This window comes from Schistocerca cancellata, chromosome 3, assembly GCF_023864275.1.
Source record: "Schistocerca cancellata isolate TAMUIC-IGC-003103 chromosome 3, iqSchCanc2.1, whole genome shotgun sequence".
In the NCBI taxonomy this organism is placed as follows: Eukaryota; Metazoa; Arthropoda; class Insecta; order Orthoptera; family Acrididae; genus Schistocerca; species Schistocerca cancellata.
This window is the reverse complement of record NC_064628.1, coordinates 625,300,796-625,323,511: the sequence shown is the minus strand read 5'-3', so window position 1 is coordinate 625,323,511 and position 22,716 is coordinate 625,300,796. Positions and strand designations below refer to the sequence as shown.

Genomic DNA, 22,716 nt, shown 5'->3' with positions numbered 1-22,716 from the left:
AGGACAATGCAGGCTAATATAATTGATCTCCTTTATTAAAAGTTACACTCAATCTGAAATGAAGCCACTAGAAACCTTGTTGCTTCCTTTCTCAAATCAACCAAGAATGTGTTTAAAGAGCATTGATGTTTCTATTTCTTGAATATGATTAGGCTATCTGAATATACTCCCCTGAGTATATGCCCAGTATTGCATTAATTTTCACCATTTTTAGAATTAAGTGTGCTGTTGTAAACCACAAATCAGCTTTCCCTAAGTAGATAATATTTGTTCACACAGGCAATGTTATCCATGCATCATATAATAGAAACATCATCACCTTTCACCATATAAATTAACTATTACAAGCTTATTACCACACTGACAAAACCCTGAAGATGCACATCCTATGATTGCAGCATAATAAAACATACTCAAAACAATTTGTATTGGAGATATCGTTGAAATTATGTATTTTAGTGTTATACATACGAGGGTGGTTTGCAAAAAGTTCTCGGAATCACCATGAGACGTCAACGCTAGCGCAACGAGTTGTGCCTGTAAACACGTGCCACGTCAGTGCTCATGGAAGGGAGCTCTGGCGGTAACGCGGCTCTGTTGTTATTCCTACACAGTGATTTGCAAAGACGGAAAAAAATCGAGATTCGAGCAGTGATTAAGTACTGCCTAAAGAAAGGTATGAAAGCAAAGGACATTCATGTTCATTTCCAGAATAGACTGGGGGACTCTGCTCCTTCATATTCAACTGTTGCCAAGTGGCCAAATGAATTTAAATTTGGTCAGAAGAGCTTAGATCATAATCCATGCAGTGGTCGGCCAAGATGTGTCACTATCCCAGAAATCATTGAAAAAGTGCACAAAATGGTCATGGAGGATCGCCGATTGAAAGTGCGTGAAATTGCTCACACTTGCCAGATGGTATCTGAAAGGATATATCACGTTTTAATTCAAGAATTAGAAATGAAAAAATTATCTGCAAGATGGGTGCCACGACTCTTGAGGCTGGATCGTTGCGCGTCCACATACATGTGCCGTTGCCATGGCAAAGTTACACGAACTAAGGCTCTGAGAACTATGGGACTTAACATCTATGGTCATCAGTCCCCTAAACCTAACTAACCTAAGGACATCACACAACACCCAGTCATCACGAGGCAGAGAAAATCCCTGACCCCGCCGGGAATCGAACCCAGGAACGAACTAAGGTATGAATTGTTGGCACACACGCCTCATTCACCTGATATGGCTCCGTTAGGCTTCCATCTCTTCCCAAAACTGAAAATTGTTCTTGGTGGACGAAGATGCACTTCAAACAAAGAACTGATAGTCAGACTTGACAACTATTTTGGAGGTCTGGACGAAACTCATTTTCGAGATGGGATCAAGGCACTGGAATATCGTTGGGCCAAGTGCATTAATCTACAAGGAGACTACAGTGCAAAATAAAAAAAGTTTCAGTGATGTAAGTACTTTTTTTCTATTCTGTTCTGAGAAATTTTCAAACCACCCTCATATATAAATATTAAAAACATCAAATATAGCGTGTTAACTTAAACAATGGTGGCCCTTTTTAAATTTATTCATTGGTGGGAGAAGGAAAGTGGTGTCACAAAGTTAAAGCATCTTCAACTTTTGTGGCATGTCTAAAAGTGACATCACTCGAGTGGTGCCACGGGATTCTGGGTGTTTCTAGGCGCAATTTTGGTGACTCCACTCGAGCATAGGCCAATTGATGTCATTTTTGTTGCATGTGGAAACCCAGCGTAATGTTGTGTACCATGAAAGCACATATTTTTCTCCCAGCATCGGCTATGAGCTTTAGCAACTGGTGATATGTGGATCTGTTATCGGTCTGCTCTACTTCATTTCATGTTACAGATCTATAGAATCTGTTGTTCATGTACCTAAGAAGTTAGTGTCATGCCAAAAGAATGGGCTTGTTTTTCAAGTGAGTACATAATTAATTTCTAATGTGCCAAAATGTTCTTAAGTAGTCGATAAGAATATCATTTTAGCTTTCAGCAACTGCTTGGAACCACTTATTTGTAATAGAGTAGAAGCCAATTCACAATGGCAATCACGGCAGTGTCACATCACAGCACTGTCAAGTCAGGATGTACTCACATTGCTCGTCACGTCACGTCAAATCGCTTAGCCAAGCACTGAACAGTTAAAGTGAGGTTATGAGTTATTGCCCATGATACAAAACGCCAGAGTATGGTATCAGAACTGATGAACTAATAACAATAAAATTTAGTAATGGTCAAAGAAAACTTCATAACGTATGTTCTTGATCAGTTTTGTGTGGTAAAGTGCAGAGAAGTGGAACAATATTTCAAAACATCGATATTTATTAGCTACGAAAACATACAAACACATCAAACAGTATTTATAAGGGAATAAATAGAGCCTGTATAACTGATCCTTACATTTTTTATCTTACATAACTAGTAACGTAATGAACAACTGTATTTTTCTTCTTCAATAGAGCTGACTTTTTCACTTAAAATGTTATTTAATGAAAACTGCTTCAACAGTTTATGTTCTTAATTATACAGTGTGAGTGTCAATGAGTTCTCTTTTCGTAAAACCTAAATAATTTGTTTCTTTCAGATATTTGACCTCGCTTGTGGAAGAACACTTAACGAGGAAAATATCCAAGCCAAATTTGTAATTTCCCACGAAAACAAACCATAATAATAAAAATATAAATTAAGAAATCACAGAAGCACAGGATCCAGTTCTATAACATGTGTGGGAGCGGTGAATATAGCTTAACTTCTGATATTAGCAGACGTCAACACTGCCAAAACTTTCTTCCCTGTAAACCTTGACGTGATATGATGTGGCGTTTCTTGACGATACTCTGACTGCTTGTGTGGATGCCACCATTTCCAATGCATTGTGGAATGTTTTGATGTGACGTGATGGTCAGTGTGAATTGATCTTAACACTTCATGGTTTGAAGTCACAAAATGGATTTAAAAGTTTTTTAGCTGGGAGTGTGAACTTTCTGTGCTTATATTACTGCAGGGCAGTCAATACTGTGAAGATGCTTTTTATTCCGGTATAACAATAACAATTTTATGTTTTAGTCGTTAAGGCCAATTCATACTGGCTGTCACAGCACTGTCACGTCAAGGTGTATTCACACTGCCCATCACGCCATGGCACATCAATTCAGTTCATGTTACATGATGTCAACCCGCATGACTGTCCTCAATTGTCTTTTTGCGGGAATTGCGATTTTCACAAGATGATTTTCAAATGTTTTCGCATGCGAAGTGCACATACACAATGCAGTAGCTTACATGCATGGAAGCTGAAGTCCGCATTTCTACGAAAAAGACATTTATTAGACTCGAATAGTTTGCAGCTTTTAGGGATAGCATGTGTATTAGAAAAGGAAGACAGAACTACAAAAAAAAGAGTATAGTTCCGAAAACTGTCATAATGTGTTACAAACGGAAATTTCACACACAATAAAAGGAGCTTGAGAAAGAGAACTCTGTTTTTTTTATATATAAGTAGTACAGAAAATCTCCGCACCAGCTTTTTCATTTGTCACATGAAATTGAATCCAGAACTACTAAGAGGAACACAGTGTTATGAGCTGCCATCATATCCCGTGAAAAACTGGTTTGTTTAAGTTTAGTTGCCAGTACAGTGCAAATTTTTGTGCAATAGTCGTATCTCCCTCAGTACCTTTCCCTTCAAGATATACAGCTTTTCTTTACATATTGTATTTGGCTTTTAATAGTTCAAGTACCTTATTTGTACTGTGGTTAGCTGCTGAAAGCACATAAATATAGACCACTGTCTGACACACAATACAAACAGATACTTAACAACAATTAAGCCTGCCACAGACATATTTAAACAAACAACTCTAATTCATTATATCGATGTAGGCTTCAGGAAAATGTATTTTGCTACTGGTGCAGTGTCTGTAGGTTTCAGTCCATTTCTTTGTGAAGAATTACAAATACCTGACAACATACAAATCGATTCCACTTACTAATCAATTTGATTCTACCCACAACATCTTTTTTGCTTCAAGTCACAACCATATTGCAATCCATTTCATTGTAAAATATTAAGTAAGGTACCAGTATATATAAAAATCCACTTTACAAGTGTAGTAGGGGGAGTAATTCAGTACACTAATGTCATACAATTCAGACAGCTGCCTCACTGCTACAGTTAATCTTTCATCATTCATTACAAAATTATAAATTTTAACCAAACAAAAAACGAAACAAAACAATTTATAATAAGTAATGAAAATGACAAACGACAAAGACTTAGTATAACAACTGATACCAGCCACAAAAAATCACGATGAAACGAAATGTGGAGATGAGGTCATAGTTGTGTACTGGGAGGAAATGAGCTTGTGGGGGGGGGGGGGGGGGGGGGGGAGGGGAGGAGCTCTTGTGATCGACAATAGATGATGGCGTCAACTATCAAAATTTTCTTCTCGAGTAAGCTTGATGGTGGCATGACATGACATGACGTGACGTAGTGGCCAGTGTGGACGCCACCATTTATAATGCATTGTAGAATGTTTTCATGGGACGTGACGTGACGTGATGTGAATTGCGAATTTACCTTAAAGCTGGGTTTCCATAGGCAAGAATTTCTTATTAGTCCGGCTTACATGAGGAAACCCCCAACTTACGTATAAAGGCCTGTCCACACGCAACGATCTGTCTGCGCAAATATCTGCGCACATCACATCTGCGCAGACAGATCGTTGCGTGTGGACAGAAGATTTGCACCAATATGAGGTGTGTGCAAACCTGGAAGTTGGAGTTGGAGGTTTGAGCGAAACCTCTCAAATCTATGGGTTCAAACCACATCTGCGCATACAAGTTGGAGCGTGTGGACAGAAGATCTCCGCAAATCTGGCGCGAAACAGCTGTTTGCTCAGTCTAGTGTTTGTATTTGTGCGCACTGGGCATTGAAATGGCTGATACTCGTCAGTGTTCTCGAGAGTTTGTACGTGAGTTCATTGAAATATATAGAAAACACCCATGTTTGTGGAAGATTAACGTAAAGAATATAGTGACCGAGACAAAAAGACAGCAGCTTATAATGCTCTAATTGATAAATTGCGGGTATTATTTCACTCAACTCTTGTTTCGATATTGCAGTTGAAAATTCCAAATCCTTGTAGCTTCTTCGTGTTGCTAGGAATCTTAATGTTACCGCCAGCCGTTCATGAGGAGAAATTGCCCTTCTCTATACAAGTATTTTTTCTCATAATATGAGGGGTTACAAGCTTTAAGAGATACTTATAAGTTTCGACATCCATCCGCAAATAATTTCGCCAGTCGTTAGGTTCGCCCTGCAACTCTCGCAGTAAATTTACGTGAGAAAACTGCTTTCGCTTTAGCAGCCACTGTCTACACCATTTTGACCGCTTTCTCTGTTTCCTGCGGTTGGTCTGAATGTTTTTTGTAACACAAGTTGCGAACACAGACCACAACAGAACTTCCTCCATTTCTATATTTCAAAATAACTGAATTAAATTTTTGACGTTTACGGGGAGCGTAGTCGCTTGCCACTGATATTTCTTTTCTACACCAACAAATGGCGGACGAGTAGTAGATTGGGGTTTGTGTCGTGTGAACACAACACATTTGCAGCGATCTTTTGCATGTACAGACATCTGCGCCGATGTCTGCGCAGACAGATCGTTGCGTGTGGACCGGGCTTAAGTTACGAAAGTTGAAAGGCATTCTACTTTCTTGCACAACGTCGCTTCCTCCACAATTGCCTACAAGCTTCAGCAATTGTTGATAGGTGGATCTGCTCTCATTGTGCTCTGATTCATTCAGCAGCACAGATCTAGAATCGTTTGTTTATGTACATGGAAAGTTAGCGTCATGCCAAATTAATGGGTTTAATCTTCAACCTCGCAAATAAATAGTTTTGAAAGGGGCATAATGTTCTTAAACAGTGTGATAGGAATATCGTTCTAGCATTCAGAGACTCTTTATGATTATATATGTATTGAAGCAGAGAGCATAAACTTACTGAGATTCATATTATTGCAGAACACTCAATGATGTAAATGTATTTTTTGTATATGGCAATAACTTCTTGCTTTTGTCTTTGAGTAGATATATTATTGCGAAATAGAGATTTGTTTGTCGCTTTAGAGATTTAAAACTACTATTGACCCTCGTTAAAATATCATGTAAATATAAGAGCTTCGTATTGGTGCTGTCATTGAGTAATGACAGTTCTGTATAGCAGTACAATGTGTGGTGACAAAATTAAGTCCTGTACCAGTAAAACATATGTATATTTATAGCCCCTGTGCCTATTAGAACCTTGACTAACTGTAAAAACAAAAATAAAACTGAACTGTTGAGGCAAAAACCTTAGTTTCTTATGTACCTTCGGTGCACTGTAGATAACATAACAATTTAGAAATAGTGTTCTTTGGAAAGCAACATATATATTGTAGTGGCTGCAGTTGCCAGATATCTCAATGTTACTCGTAATTTAATGCGACCTGGCAGGGCATTAGACTTTTGTACAGAGACAGAAATATGTCTCGAAAAGATTTCAAAACCGTTTTTACTCATTCGAAAATTATTTTCGAACAAAAAGTCGTCCTCACAAAGGCGTGTTCACATCTGTGTGCCTTGCAGCTAGTCACTGTGTGACTGTAGCTTGCACAACGCGGAAGTAGAAGGGTTCATTGTGAACACAGGTGTGAATGGAAATACTCACATTCACATGTTGTGGAAGAGGCATGCAACCTACAGCTGTGTCTCTACTTGCGTATGGGGCTAGCAAGGTTGCCCGGTGACTAGGCGCAAGGTGCACAGGTGTAAACGTACCTTAAGACAACACATTAATAGCGTTTTTGATGTTCCCAAACGATTCCTATGAGATGCTCATTTCCATAACCACATCTGTGGGTCGGTTTTTTCTTCGTCACCGTCACTATAAGTTCTTCAGCTAAGAGTTGCGTTAACTGCTGTACCAACAACTTCACTTGTCGCCAACTTGAAAGTAGCGTAAGTAACAATTCCAATTCCGGCGTGCGGAAACGCTAACGTGCGTGTGAGGGTAGTGGTAGGGGATGCATGTTTAAGAAATTCATACCTGTGGAAACCTGGCTTAATGCGAACTGGCGCGGCATTTTACATATATGTTTTTGTACAGAGCCAGAATATGGGTCAAAAAGATTTCAAATTTGATTTTACCCATTCTAACTAAAAGTCGCCCTCGGCAAATAATTCCTTTATTAGCGTATTGGATGTTCCCAAACATTTCCTACATCATGTCTATTTCCATAGATGACCAACATTTGTGGGTCCTTTTTATCTTCGTCAACTTCAATACAAACTCTTCTGTTAAAGAACTCGCAACTCCCCTTCAAATAACTCCACTTGATGCTGTTTTGGAAGTCGTGTAAGTTTCGTTCCCTACTTCGGCGTGTGGTTGCATACAAGGATAGCGGTGTAGGGGTGGGGATGCACTTTTAAGAAATTGATGCCTGAGGAAATCCGGCGTTAGCTAGGTAACTACCACAGCCGAATTTTCCATATGTACTGCATATTGTAGTAAACGAAACATCCAAATGAAAAAGAATTGATGGTTGATTGCTCAGCTTTTTACAAAATTCAAATAATTCTTTTAATTGTAACTTTTTATCGGATTTTGTTAACTGGCGAGCAGTTATTGGAATGGTGAAGTGTCTCCAAACACGAATATTTGTGTTTCTCATGTTGGTATTTCGGAACTTGACAGTTGCATTGGTTGGCAGTCCAAAACATACAGGTGAGATGGTCGCAGATCATCTGTTTACCATCCACGCGCGCTGTGCGTTGTGAAATGGGTTCAAGTAAATCAGTTTGTGTGTTTATTTTAAGGTGTTTATAAGTGTTTCACAACAATGACGTGAGGCATCATAGTGTTACGCTGCTGTTTAGAATATGGCAAATATATGTGGCGATGGTCTTGACCAGGATATGCATATGAACTGTGTTAAAGGAAACCCACACAATATAGAAATCAGTTACAGTGATATAGCAGTGAAGCTGCTAAAGGACAATTTATTGTTGACTGCGTTAGAATTGTATACGGAACTTCTTGAGGCTGGACGGGAAGTTACGAAACTGAAGGAATTTTTTTCGAACCCAGGAAACTTTGAACAGCAAACTTACACAAAGCCTGACATTGTAGAGATACGTGAGTATTACTCAAAATATTTAATTGAAAAGTATTTTTTTGTCGAAAGAAAAGCTTGTTACGCCTAACCATTGCTGATGTATTATTTCATTACGCGGACACATGTCGTCTGCTTAGTGGCAGATGTCGCTGACAGCTGTTAAGAATTTAACTCGTGATGATTAATATGCTAAAACTTGAATCCAATTTTTATTTTTGCCCACAGGCAGGTCATCGAGTCAGGTAACTCTAGATTCTCTGGATATAGGGCGTTATTCAGAGGATGGCGAAAGGGGTGTCGATGAAAGAGTTGCAGTTCTGGAATTTGAACTGCGAAAGGCCAAGGAGACAATCAGTGCACTTAGAGCCAACTTGACGGTTGCTACAGGTTTGTCAACAGATTAAATAACTGAGTCAGGTGCGGAATTAGTACTTTGTAATAAACTAATTGCTGTCTTACAGAGTCTGAAGCAAACACGCCTGAGGGTTCTTCAGCTAACAGACAACTGCACAATGAACCCATTAAACCTCACGAGCAAAGAGCACTTAATTTCCTGTTGAATGAATATTTGTTAACATATGGGTATAAATTGACATCAATTACATTCTCTGACGAGAATGAAAATCAGGTGAGAAATTATTGATCATAGTAAATACGCATTATGCCCTTTTTTCTCTTCTATTTCTTCTTCCCTGTGTGTCTGCTTCACTTCTGCTATGTCCCAGCCAAAAATAGGATTTCAGTACTATAGCTCATTTTTCCACCTGCTCTCTTCACCTTCCTCACTATCTTTGCCCTTCCCTCAGTGCCATTATTTTTTCCTAGCATTGGCTGTGGGTCAAGAGAAATATTCGATACTTGTTGTCGGCTTTGACACGTGGTACAATGTTAATAGCGTCTGTGATGTCACCTTTTAGCACGTATTTTCACAATGTGGTTGTTGTCTGGTGAAGCCAACAAATGTGAAAGCAAAAAGCTTGGTTGTGACGACACATTGGTCCGTAGCTTAGCCCACCATGTTGTTTATGACATTTGTCACATTTGTTATGTCACAGGTCATACCAATAACTAATCGTGAATATTCCTCATTAGCCCAGTCTCTTGTTTGAAGTTACGTAAGAACACTATGCACGACAGCATTTTAACATAGAACCTTCTGGCAGATTATGGGCAATGCTCTTGTCCAATGAGCTCTCCAACCTACCCTCACGGCTTCACTTCTGCTAGTACCTCTTCTTCACAAACTTTTCAGAAGCCCTGTGGCACACCAAGCTGGTGTAGCACTCCTGGAAGAAAGGGTATTGAAACAGGTCAGATGAGGCTTCCATAATGAGTCTTTCCTTTTACCGCCCACTTGAATTAGAATATGGCACACTGTTTTTACCCATCAGGAAGCTTCAAAGCAGCAGATACCCCTTTTTGAGCATTGTTTCTATTGTTGACAGAAATAGTTCTCTAAGAATTACTTCCAATACGCCTTATCTCTAGTTTATCTGTATCACTTCAATAGGACATTGTAAGTAAGGTTCCAGCAGTATCACTGCTTAAAACATTTATTGATTATTACGGCAGCTTAGAAAGCACAATATTAAATAAAACAGTGAAAAATCCAGAATGTTATAACAATGATATGAAAAGGATAGATTGCTACTCACCACATAGAGGAGACACTTGAGTCGCAGATAGACGAAAAAAAAGAAAAAAATCTGCTGAACTTTTAACTTTCAGACAAAAATTTCTTCAGAAACACACACACACACACACACACACACACACACACACACACACACACACCTGCTCCCATTCCAGCACTACACATGCCTTCTGTTGTACAACTACACCTAATTTTTCCCCCTTCTCTATGTCCCCCCTTCCTCCTCCATTGGCACAGCCTCCCAACTCTGCACCTACCAGCCCCATCCTGTCTGCACCATGGCCGTGCGTGCTGCCATAGCAGCACAACTTCCCCCACTCCTACCCAGCCATCCCTACCTGTCCCTGTCACATGCCTCCTCTTTACCCCCACCATCCACTCTGAATTGCTGGTCACATCAGATCTAGGCACAGCCTAGGTTCATAGACAGTAGCATGTTCTCTCTCTCTCTGGTGTAGGGAAGTGGCATTAAAAAATTACGGCTTTCCTTTGTCTGTCTGCAAATCAGTGCCTCCTCTATGTAGTAAGTAGCAATCTATTCTTTTACTGTTATTAAAACCGAAAGTTGACAGACTGTGTCACAGAAATGAAACTGGCCTTAAAATTGGGATCATAACATGTAGTGTCCTATTGTGAGCTTCCATGGAAATGTATCCAATAGGGGGCAATATTTTAAATTTGGCATTTTGATACAACTGATTCGTTTGGTTTGAAAATGTCTCGCACCTCGGAAGTGAATCTGCCAGGAAGCATGCATCACATATTGTATGTCAAATAATTGCTACTTTTAGCTTAATATTTTTTGAAGGTTGATTACCTTGGTACCTAAAAGTAAGCATGCTTAGTATATGCAAAGTAAATCTTGTATTACCAGTATAAATACGAATAACACCTTTTTGATTTAATTATACCCAATATTTTGGAGTACAAGAAGATAGGAATTAAAGTGAGAAAATATAGAAATTTTGTTCAAACGCCAATAATATTAGGTTGACCCTGAAAACTGAAATAGAAGAGAAATTGGACCATTTAAAGTGTTCTGTTAGTCATTAACAAAAATAACCAGGAAAATGCCACTGATTAATACTCGTCAAAGTGGGGAAACAGGAAATTAAGAAATGTGTTAGCTATGAAACATCACATCTGATTATGCTAATGACTTTATTGCATCATTTTCCTGCCTTCTATTTTTTTTAACTTTACTGAATTAATTAAAGTTCAGTAAAATGTCTTTTGAAAATTGCATTCTTTGAGGTCTTTTGGCTGAAGTGTGACTCAGGCTAGCATTCTGAGAGATGAAGCTCCGAAACCTCCCAAAACAAACTCATATTGGATGATACAGCTGACACTCAGAAGCCTGCCTCTCAATTTTGACACACTGTGCAGCTGGACAGCAGAATTCATAATTCTATGAATGAATGCATGTGCACTATGTTGCACCCCATGGATTGAGATGGTCACAAATCCTGGAGTGGTCCCAGCAAGCTGTGATAGATCATTTTTTTACTATAAACAAATGGTAAACTACTTTTGATTAAGTTGTGCCATGGGACAAGGGGGTTACTTGTGGGGATGGCAGACAGGTGATGAGCAGGGATAGTGCAACCATGTATACTCTGTACTGATAATAGAACTGGACTCCGTGTGGAATGACCAATCTGTGCAGCTTGATAAGGGCTGTGTGAGGAAGGGACAAAGAATAGAGTGGGTACTCTGATCTGTAAATGTTATGTTGGGCTAAATGTTCATATCCACCTTGACTGCAGGACATTGATTAAACCATCACCACACTGTGGAAAAGACATAATTTCCCATGAATACAGGGATCACAAAGAAAATAAAATAAAAATAGTTATAATTAAACTAACTAACTATTTCCCATCACAGTTCACAGTGCTAGTGCTAGAGTTCATTACAATCATAGATGATAGCATCTGGAAAAATGTAAGACTTGTGTGATGAATAAAGTGTGTACCCCAGAATCTATGGGGCAAGTGTCCCCTGTCGCCATTCCCCCACTCTTACTGCATACCCCTCCCCCCCCCCCCCCTTTTGTAGATTACTGTGGTCTTAGAATGGTTGATATTGTTGGTATCCATGTGATGCATAGTCTTTCTTAACCTACAATACAGAGGAAATTTGGTGAAATGAAAATCCTCAAAAGTAAAAGATCATAAGGTGTTGTTGATATCGCAAACATGAAACCAAAAAGGTGTGAACTCATAAAATTGAAGGTTCTCTGTCATGCATGTAATTAATTCAGGGTATTTTCAAGCCAAAGTAAAGTATATTATTGTCAGTCCTTTATGAGGAAGGTAACTTCACAAATGTCGATAACTACAGACAATCTCACTCCTTAAATAATTCTGCAGACTATTTGAGAAGGTAATGTACTTATGGGTGGTAATTGCCGCATATTCTAACGGGATGCTTACTCTAAAACATATTATCGCACAATCTGCAGCTTTGCCTTAAAGGATAGCCAGTTCATGATAAGCTCCTCGACAGACTGTTTCGCATTCGTTTGCATGCCATCATAGTCCATCACTTTTCATCTCCCTATTTCACCAATATAATTCTATATGCATCCTTTAAGAGTGGATACCTAATTGAAGTTCCTGTGCAGTTTGTAATTTCAAAGCCGTTTGCCTTTGATCTCAGTGGTGTGAAACTTTGTGATTGCTGTAGTGTGCTGTTTTTCATTCTGTGTTTTTGTGATGCAAGTTAAAGCTGTGTTTTGGACATCATATCTTGAATGTCTGCGATGTCCAGTTTGTGAAGTGTAATGTGCACATCCCATAGAAACTTGATCTAAACACCTCGTGGACACTCATTTTCTGTCGCCCTCCTGATGCCCATGGTGAGTCATTAGCAGCTAATATTTTTCCTGTCATAATTGTTAACACAACACTTTCAAATGAGTCTTATTAAAGACTGGACTTATGACCTTGCACTTAAGGGGTTCCTTGTTGGAGTCTAGATTTCAAAGGGCTACTCTACAGAAGCATCTGTTTATACTTTTACTAAGCATATAACAAAAGTTTTGAATGATAGAATGTGATTAGTTAGGCTCTTCTGCTATGTATCATAAGCATATTATTTTGTCAATCATAAAATTCTGTTAGATAAATTAAGCTTTTGTGTGATATATGGTTCAGCACATGCCTGGTTTAGTTCTTATTGAGGGAACTGTATTCAGATAATTAAAGATGGATATTAGAGTAATACAGATAGGAACTCCAAATCATGTACATTTTGAAAAATAAAACTGAAGTTCAACATTGTTCAGTATTGGCTTATTACTGTTCTTGCTTTTTGTTACTGATCTACCTTTTTATTTGAATCGGAAGGCAGAATTGGTCCTCTTTGCAGATTATATAGGCTTAAACATTATTTTCAGTCTGAACAAGAAGCATCCACAGGGAAAATAGTAAGATATTTTTGTTAAAACTCTTAACTGGTTGTCAACAGTGGCTTCATTTTAAACATTGGTAGAAACACACTTTCCTGTTAGTATAGTGTACCAGTAAAACCAATAGAGTAGAAAGTTTGAAGTTATTGGGTACTTTTATTAATGAAAACGTAAAACACACACAGAGACACACACACACACACACACACACACACACACATAGTGGAGTTGGTAAAACTTTTAGGTTTAATTACTTGTTTCATAAGAATAATAGCCAATTTTGGGGATGTAGGAATCAATAATTTAATATATTTTGATTTCCTATGGATTAATCTATGACAACTTTTTATCTAGGCAAAGTAATTCAGTTCACAAAACAACAGAACAAGCTTTGTGTGTGTGGTTTACACATGTACATCTTGCAGGCATTATGTTTATGCAATTGGTAAAATTGCTGCAAAGTTTTTTGCTGTGACATCCATGTGTAAAATCAGGTTTTAAGTCTGCAAAGAACTTGATTTCAAAGGAATCAATTATGCTGTAGGCCGTCTCCATTCTATGGATGCCTCAAAATTCTAGCTCAGGGTGGGTTACACTCTCTTCACTGTCCATTTTGAATGTAAATCCTACTGCTGATTACATCACCCCAGTATTTATAATCTCTCACATTGCTGTATGACACAAACTCCTGACTGTCAGCCAGCTTCTCACGAAGACTATGGTGAAAATGTTCAAAAACGTTAGTTTTAACTGGGACCTGTTGTGGCTTGAACACCAAGAAAATTTTATGAACTGAAAATATTAACTGCAGCTCTTAAGTATATTTTTTCACTGCTAGGATTTTTTCCCAGCAATCTATTGTAGTTTCAGAGTAATGAATATATTCTCTAGTAAAATGTTTGATAAATAATTATCATCATTTCCTTCTAGCGAATGTCATCTTGGCACAGAAAGCAGTAAGATACTCCACTAAAACCTTGATTGCACCCCCAACCAACCCCCCATGAAAATAAAATTTCACTTATAGCTGAAGTGTTATCAGAAGTGGATTAAGGTTGCACTTAACAATTCTGGCTGTACCATAGAGTAAGTAGTAACTTGCAAACCAGCCTGTAACCACACAAACTTTTTTCCTATTCTTTTTTCCCATCATTTGTTTAACTGACAAATTCCACATTGTGGCATTTTTCATAAATGTGTATAAACAAGATGATTTTAAAAGATGACTCAAAAACTGTGATGTCTGCTGATGATATAAGCATAATAATCAATCTTACCTGATACAGCTTATATGAAAGCTGAACAGGTCTACAAATGCTTCATAACAAAGAGTTTCAATCTTAATTGCACAAAAATTCATATTATGAAATTTCTAACAAGCAAAAATAACTTGCAATCAGCAGAGTTCAACATTAATGGTCACATATTAATGCAAAAGTGTGTGTAAAATTCTTTGGGATCCAGTTGGCAACATGATTAATTTCAATCATATACACCGTCTGACAAAAAAAGCAGTGCACACAGAATATAGTCAGATGTCAATGAAACTTTGTACACATACACACCGTCAGCGAGTATGTAAATGATTACAGTTACAATTCTCTGTGACAGGTAGAATGACCACCAGAGTGCATTGGCACTGTTCATGTTTAGTGTTGGTACCAGGCATAGTGCATATAAGAGGTGTGAACAGTGTCAGATGTTGAATGATAACTGTAAAGGACATGGAGATGCCACACACATGTGTGAGACAGCATCATCCACTCCTCACATAGTTTGAAAGTGGCCTTATCGTGGGTCACCATTTGGCCAGCTTGTCAAATAGTGCAATATCCAGATTTGTGGGACATTTGAATGTGACAGTGGCCCAGTGTTGGACTGCATGAGAACATGAGGGCAGTCATTCTTGTCATCAGAGTTCCACTCCACCTACTCTCACCATACTGTGCACCAAGTACATTGTAACCCCTTCACATATGTAGCTACCACCTGTGAGTAACAGACCCCCTGCAATATTATCTGTCATCCCACACCATCTGTTGGAGACTAGATGCAGCTGGTTTAGGGAATTTTCATCCCATGCATTTCCTGCAGTTAACCCCATAATACAAACGGTTATGTTTGGAGTGGTGCTGTGACCCAAGAAGCATGGATTGCTGATGAACTGCATAGTATGTTCAATTATGAATCACAGTTTTACACTACCGTGAAATGACCATTGTGGGTGACCTAGGAAAAGTCCAATTCTTCTAAGGGTTTTTGAGAGGCACTGTGGTCTCACTCCTTGTGTCACAATGTAGGGAGCCATTGGTATGACTTTAGGTAGTGATTGAGGAATCTCTATGGCACAGTCCATGTGATGTTGAGATACTCTCATGACCAACAATATCTCCAGATCTTTCCCCAATAGAACATGTGTGGAACCAGCTGGGACGTAAACACCCTCTCCGTGCCAGTATCCAGCATATCGTGGGCTGTTTACAACTTAGGGCCAACTTGTCTCAGGAGAGGCACAACAGCTTTATGATACCCTTTCCAACTGAAACAATACATGTATCTAGGCCAGATGTAGTGTAGTGTCATACTGATAATTGAAATCATATTGCCAAGTTCTTTGCAAATTTGATTCAATTATGTAATCACTTAAATAACATTACATACCCTCTTAACCTGTGAAGTTTCATTTCATGTTCCTCTCTCTTTCTGGGCTCTTCATATTTTTTGGTCAGGCAGTGTACTATCAAGAAGCTTGGTTTGACATGTTGTGTTCTTAGATTGATTTATCATTACATTGACCTGAAGTCGTACAAAATTGTCTGGGGCCAAAGCGCAGTTACATAAAAAGTTAAGATTAAATGTTGATGACAAGCTACCATCCAGTACAAAATGACAAATTGAATCCCTTCAAAATTGAAAAAAAAGTGCATAGGTTAGCAGCTCACCCTTCTACAGATTATTTTATTTTCTTGAGTCAAGGATTAAAAATAATTCTTTTGGCAACCTAGCAAGCAGTAATGTTCATCTTAAAGTTGAATGACAAGTGGTAGAGTATTGTGAATAACTCTTTTGTTAGAAGTATAGGAACTGTTTTCTTTGTTAAATGCTGATGGATTCATGTAAATAGTAAGCTACCACTAGAACAACATCAGAACTCCTGTTGGAGTAGTGGCTTTCCTGTCACTTTACAAGACGACACTTAGCTGGAAGAGTATTGTGTTACTGAACAAAGGGTGTTCAGTTAGTAACACAATGCATTTTATATCTCAGCCAATTCCAGTTGAAAAAAATGTGGAATTTATTGTGGGACATTGTGGTACACTGTGGAATATTCCTGCTCCAACTCCTGTATTTTCATGAAGTTCTGATTGATGGCAACGCTATAAGAAGCTTTCAAAATGTCATCTGTAATAGATGTGCATTCCAAGCAGAGAGCTGTCATTGAGTTCTTTTGGCAGAAAACCATAACATCACAGATAGTCATAGCGACTTGCAGAATGTCTATGGGGACCTGGCAGTGAACAAAAGTATGGTGAGTCATTGGCCAAAACGTATTTAATCAGTGCAACAAGGTCTTGCAAACCTGCCTGTTGTCCCATGTGCATGCCAGCTGCAGAAAGCTGTGACTCCTGCAATGTTGCAACATGCACTCTTGTTTGAGGTTATCAATGGATCACAAACAAACACCTCCTACCGAATTGGATATCTGTTGTTAATGCTGATATATTTGTCCACTAGTTGGGGTACTAAAAAGTTTGTGTCCACTGGGTTCCTCTTTGCTTAATAGAAGACCATAAAGAGCTATGAAGGACCATCTGTGCAGAATTCCTTGCGTGTTAGGAGGCTGGTTGTTTCAATTTTTGTGTGGAAGGTAGTCAAATGCGATGAAACGTGAGTTCATAACTTCGAACCAGAATCAAAATTGCAATCCATGAAGTGGCACCACACCACCCGTCCTCAGAAGAAAAAGTTCAAAGCCACACTCTCAGCCAGTAAAGTCAAGATGACTGTCTTCTGGGCCTTGGAAGAGAATATTCTCTTTGGTGTCCTCCCTCATGGGTCAACAGTCAACTGTGAAATATATCTTGCTACCTCTCGCACCTTCTTACTTCCAACTGTTTGGACCAATGAAGGATGCAGTTTATGGGAAACAGTACATTTACAATGGGGAGATTATTGATCCAGCACGACATTGATTCTAGCATTGACTAGTAGTACCATGAGGGCATACCCATGCCAGTAAGGTGTTGTAAGGCCATCAAATTAAATGGAGATTATTTTGAAAAGTAGAGTTTTGTAGGCAAAAGAGTGAGGAATAATATGGTGTATTGTAATCCTGAATAAAACCAATGTGCTTTCAGAAAAAAAAAAAAAAATTTGCATTAATCATTGACTGCCCCTTGTATACCTCGACTTGTTCCATATCCCTGAAGGTTCTCCTTCTGAATAGACTCTGCAGAACATGACTGAATGAATTGGTTCCTCAGATGAATTTCTGTTGTGTTGGGTTTGTAGATTACTTTGTAGTGGCTGCTCAGTTTTTTGTGTAGGAAGTGGTACATGAACTTATCTTCTATTTTGGATTTTCAAAATTGAAAATAATGTTATTGGATCAAAAATTTATCTAAAGTGCGTTTGGAGAACTATTTCTAATAGTAGGAAGGCCGAAATGATTTGTTCTGTGGTACTTTCACTTCATTAAGAGCTACATCAAACATCTATTGCTATATACAAAATAAATAACATAAGACAGTCTAGAAGTACATGTCGGTATCAGTTTAATCTCTCTTCACTGCAGTAATAGCAAACATAATGGAAGCTAATGGCTATGGGAAGTCAGTAGCCTTTCATATTGCTGCCATTATAATACTAGGCAATCTAACAACCCAAAAATCTGGTAAATTTTACTCTGGATAACAGTGCATTTGATGACCGAGGAAACCTAAGTAATTAGTGTGTCTATACAGAGGGAATTTTAACACTATTACAGAATCTTGACCAACTGTAATTGAAGGGCATTTCCTGTGTTCCCCGACTACTTTGGAACACGCCAAAGCTTTTGAAGTTTAAATATATTCATTGCAGTTTCAAGCACCATGTATTTATAATTTTGAGAACTACAGAGTGACGACAGAGGGCCAACATCTTTTGACAACTGCTTAGACCAATAAATAGAAGATAACTCTAGAATGAATTTGTCTTTGCAGAAGGTGGGAATTGCCAACATTATTAAGGCTATTCCACTAGAATGAAAAGTTACTACAATATTATGAAAAGGATAGATAGCTACTCACCACACAGCGGAGATGTCAAGTCACAGAAAAGCACAACAAAAAGACAGGCCTTTTGATTGAAAGCTTATGTATTTATTTAGTAGTCTTTTCGTTGTGCCAGCCTGTTAATCAGCATCTCTGTTATATGGTGAGTAGCAATCTGTCCTTTCCTTAATATTGTATTATTCCATCCTGGATTTTTCATGGAATGAAATATTAGGGTGTTAATCTTTGTTCCACCACCACCAAGCTTGTTACTCAGAATAAGCCTGGATTGATCACTAAGGCATCATTCCCAGGATTCACTGCATTTGATTTAAGGATATAATGGAAAACGTAATTATGTATAGCTGGACGTTAATTGCTTTGCTAACTCTCCTGAATTAATGTGTCTAGTGTGCTAAGCAGAGTGTCACTTCACTTGGTATTATTCCAATAGAGGAACAAGACAGCTAGAATGCAGTGCTGCCAAAAGATTACTTTTGTCACCTAGTTTGTGTCTGGTAATCTTTGCAAGTGAAAATATTTACATATTATATTCCAGGGTCTTGTGAGATTGTGACATCAGACTTCTTAGTTCTCACATCTTCTGGAATTTTCAGCTCAAACATAATGCTTTCTGAAAAGTACAGCATCATCTAGGAGAGAATTCTTCTTATCTGATTGTATTTGTGTATAAATTTTCAGCAATTAACTGTAAAAAATTGAAGACTTCTTAGGCATACAGCGTTCATTGGGACTGCTTGGGTGTTATTTCATAAAGCAAAGCCCATCCAAATGGTTAACGCTGGAAGCAGCTGCAGAGGGAATGATACAGTAATGGGATGGTGTCAAAAGATATTACTTACATTTTATTCCAGCTGAGATGTCTACTCCAGCTCCCAACAGTAGATACGGGCAAATTTATCATCTTCTGAAGAAACCCACAATGGAAGCTGCATTGACATTTGTCTCCTCCATTGCAAACATTTTTACCCAATTAACTGGAACATTCTAGAAAAAGGAGCCACTGAACATTTGCTTCACTGTGAAATAAAGACTTTTTCAGGTGTGTTAGGAAGAATTTGAAGACTCATGAACAATCACTGGATGTTTTACAGGAAATTCAATTTACTGCCTGTAAAAGACATGCTTTATGATGGTGGTGATATAGCAACTCTCCTCCAGGTATCTACAAAGTAGTAATGTACAGCTTGACACAGTCACATCAATTAAATTTGCAGGCCTAATGTTTCAAAGTGATATGAAATGGAACAAGCATATGAGGAAGATAGAGGGGAAGGCATATTGTAGACTTCAGTTTATTGGAAGAATTTTAGGAAAGTATGCCTTATCTATAATGAAGGCAACAATAGAACACTAGTGTGACCCTTTCTTGAATGCTGCTAGAGTGTTTGGGAACCTCATCAGGTTGAATTAAAGGAAAATATTGAAGAGATTCAGAAGTGTGCTGCTAGTTGGGTACTGGTAAGTTCGTTCACCACATGAGTATTGTAGAGGTGCTTTGTGAACTCAAGGAGGAATCTGTGTAGGAAAGACTACTTTCTTTTCATAAGACATTGAGAAAATTTAGAGAAGTAGTATTTGAAGCTGGCTGCTGAGTGAATATAGTGCCAACAATGTACGCTTCATGTTAGGACCAAGATGAGGTGAGAGAAATTAGGGTTCCTATGGAGGCATATAGACAGTCGTTTCTCCCTCGATGTATTTGCTGGTGGAAAGGGAAAGGAAATGCAGAGTAGTTGTGCAAGGTTCCCTCTGCTATGCACCAGAGTATGTAGGCACAGATCTAGAAAGAACCACCTTCAGTCTTTTATGTATGTTAAGGAGTATTTTAATGAGGCCTGTAAATATGTCATCCTTAAAGCCAACCTGGCAGGGTAAAGGATTCTGCAAAATTTCTGGTGTCTTCACCTGGGTGACATAACATAAAGTTTCAGTGATACTGTAAGGATTGCAAAAGCATTACCATTGGAAATCAGTTGGAAACCAACATAAGTTTAGGTTCTACACAGACTCCAGTTGACAGTTATTGGAACCAATTCATCAGCATTAAATGTATGACAGGTGAACCAAAATATCCCCAGAGAAGTAAACTGGTGAAAGTAACTCTAGCTCTGTATCAAAGGAATGCTGGTGTTGAAATATTTGTTTTTCATCAAGAACATATCTTCCAGAGGACTGGGAATCACTCAAAAAAAACTGTCCATGCAGATACGACAGTAATACGCAATGAAAGGGTGTGACAACAAACGAGAAAAAGTACACATGACGAAAGAGCTGCTTTTCTTCAGTGAAATGTGCATACAATAAAACCAGAATTGCCTCTATAATGGAAGAAAAGGAAAAACAAAACTATGAAGAGGAAAAGAGAGAAGCAGAGGCAGGAGAAAGTCAACACAAAACTTGCACTGTAAAAAAGGAGATTTCATCATGTGAAGAAATACTTAAATAAAAGACCACTGGAACAGAAAAACTTTATGGCAGCTGAAAGCTGCCATCTGAAGCTAATGAAAGACTTAAGGTTTCCTTACAGAAGGAAGACTTTCAGAAACGAGACTTGCCTGGTGCATGTTGACAGGTGCTCTTCAGGTCATGAAAGGAAGTCTGAATAAGAAACAAGATGCAGATGCTCTCCACTCTAGAGCTGATAAGTGAAAAATTGCTTTAATAACATAATTTTTAACAAAAAATCAAAGAATTAACTGTTAATTTTGAAGGACATTTTGTCACATCTTAAATAAAGTTGTCACTTTTTTGCTAAATTTTATCACTTTTATCAACTTTTTCACATCTAAAAACTGTTGACAGTCCTGTAGAATGTCACATTAGACCAAACTACTGACATCAAATAGAGCATAAGGGAACTGCAACTTTTACCCTCACAATAAGCTAACTCTTGCATATCTTTGTTATGGACTGGTTATGGACAGGAAGACAATGGATGGAGATCAGAGACTTTCTGGGTTCACAAATATTATACAAGAAACTGATTAGAGACTACACAGTTTGTCAGGATGGCTCTCTTCTGTGGTATCTGCTGTGTAACAAGTGTTATTTAACTTTTTCCATCTAATTTACAGCACCCTTATGACAGGAAAAGTCAAATAATACTTGGTATTCTACATAGGAATTTGAAATGTTGGTTGAGCAGAACGTTTCATGTCTACACACAGGAAGCAGAACCCTCCTCTCTAGAGTCTTGCGACTTATGAGGATTGCATTGCCAAGGTGTTATTAAAAGATGGCATGGGACTTGACATTACCATTTTCTGTGATGCCAGCAAATAGTGCAGACACTGTTTAAAGCAAATATTCTGTGCAGAGTGGTGAATCCTATGAACAGAAAGCTATGATGTGTCAGTAAACCATGATAATTATCAATTCTTTCAAGTGGCACACAGGAGGAAAAAAAAAAAAAGAAAAACACTGGAATTGATTTGTAGAAAATATCAATGTGGTACAAGAATGTTGTTGATACATTCATTATTTGAAGGCACAGTAAACAGCGGTTAGTGAGTTCTTCCATACTATCCATTAAAGCATACAGTTTGACATACAAAATTTGTCCTTATTCTTCCTTTGTATTTTAAATATGATAATTGAGGTATTTCATGGCTACTGTGGTCACTTTAAGTTACAGTATGCCAACTTTATGCATTATTCAACATATTGACTTTCAAGTGGAATAACATAATATTATAAGTGGGTATATTAATTTCAGTTTTGTAGAGCATACCTATTCTAGAGTTTACATGGGGTCCATTGCCATTGCACATAATCTAGCTCCCCTCCTACAGTTTGTGACGAGTTATGGGAACCAGTAAATCTGCTGTTGGTAACATCTTTAGTAAAAGCATGGAGAATGCAGAATAGTAGAGTTATCCTATAAATAATAACCTCTCAAACCAGCATGGCCAACTGTTGATGTTCAATATCGATGCATAAATAAAAATGATTGGAAAACTATAAAGATAATAAATGAGAAAGGAATTGAGGAAATTGAGAAGAATTTGCAAAAATACAGACTGTTAAGATGTGCAACACCCCTGGTATAAATGAAAATAGGAGTACAATATTTTGAAAACAGTTTTCCTTAGAAATCATTTGATGGAAGCAGATAAAGTGCATCTAAACCCTGTATTACAAGTGGAATCAGAATATGAGATGACTGGCATCAAGAGAC

At 38.1% G+C, this 22,716-nt stretch overlaps 1 protein-coding gene across 1 annotated transcript in view; it reads left to right on the top strand.

Annotated features, from left to right (window-relative positions):
• The first annotated feature begins 7,796 nt into the window (after positions 1-7,796).
• LOC126175543 (RAB11-binding protein RELCH homolog) overlaps positions 7,797-22,716 on the top strand; it is a 110,748-nt gene continuing 95,828 nt past the window's right edge. The window contains exons 1-3 of the mRNA XM_049922385.1: positions 7,797-8,214; positions 8,420-8,581; positions 8,656-8,822. Of these exons, the coding sequence (XP_049778342.1) occupies positions 7,959-8,214; positions 8,420-8,581; positions 8,656-8,822 (585 nt within the window). The 5' untranslated portion in view covers positions 7,797-7,958. The remainder of the gene's footprint in view (positions 8,215-8,419; positions 8,582-8,655; positions 8,823-22,716) is intronic.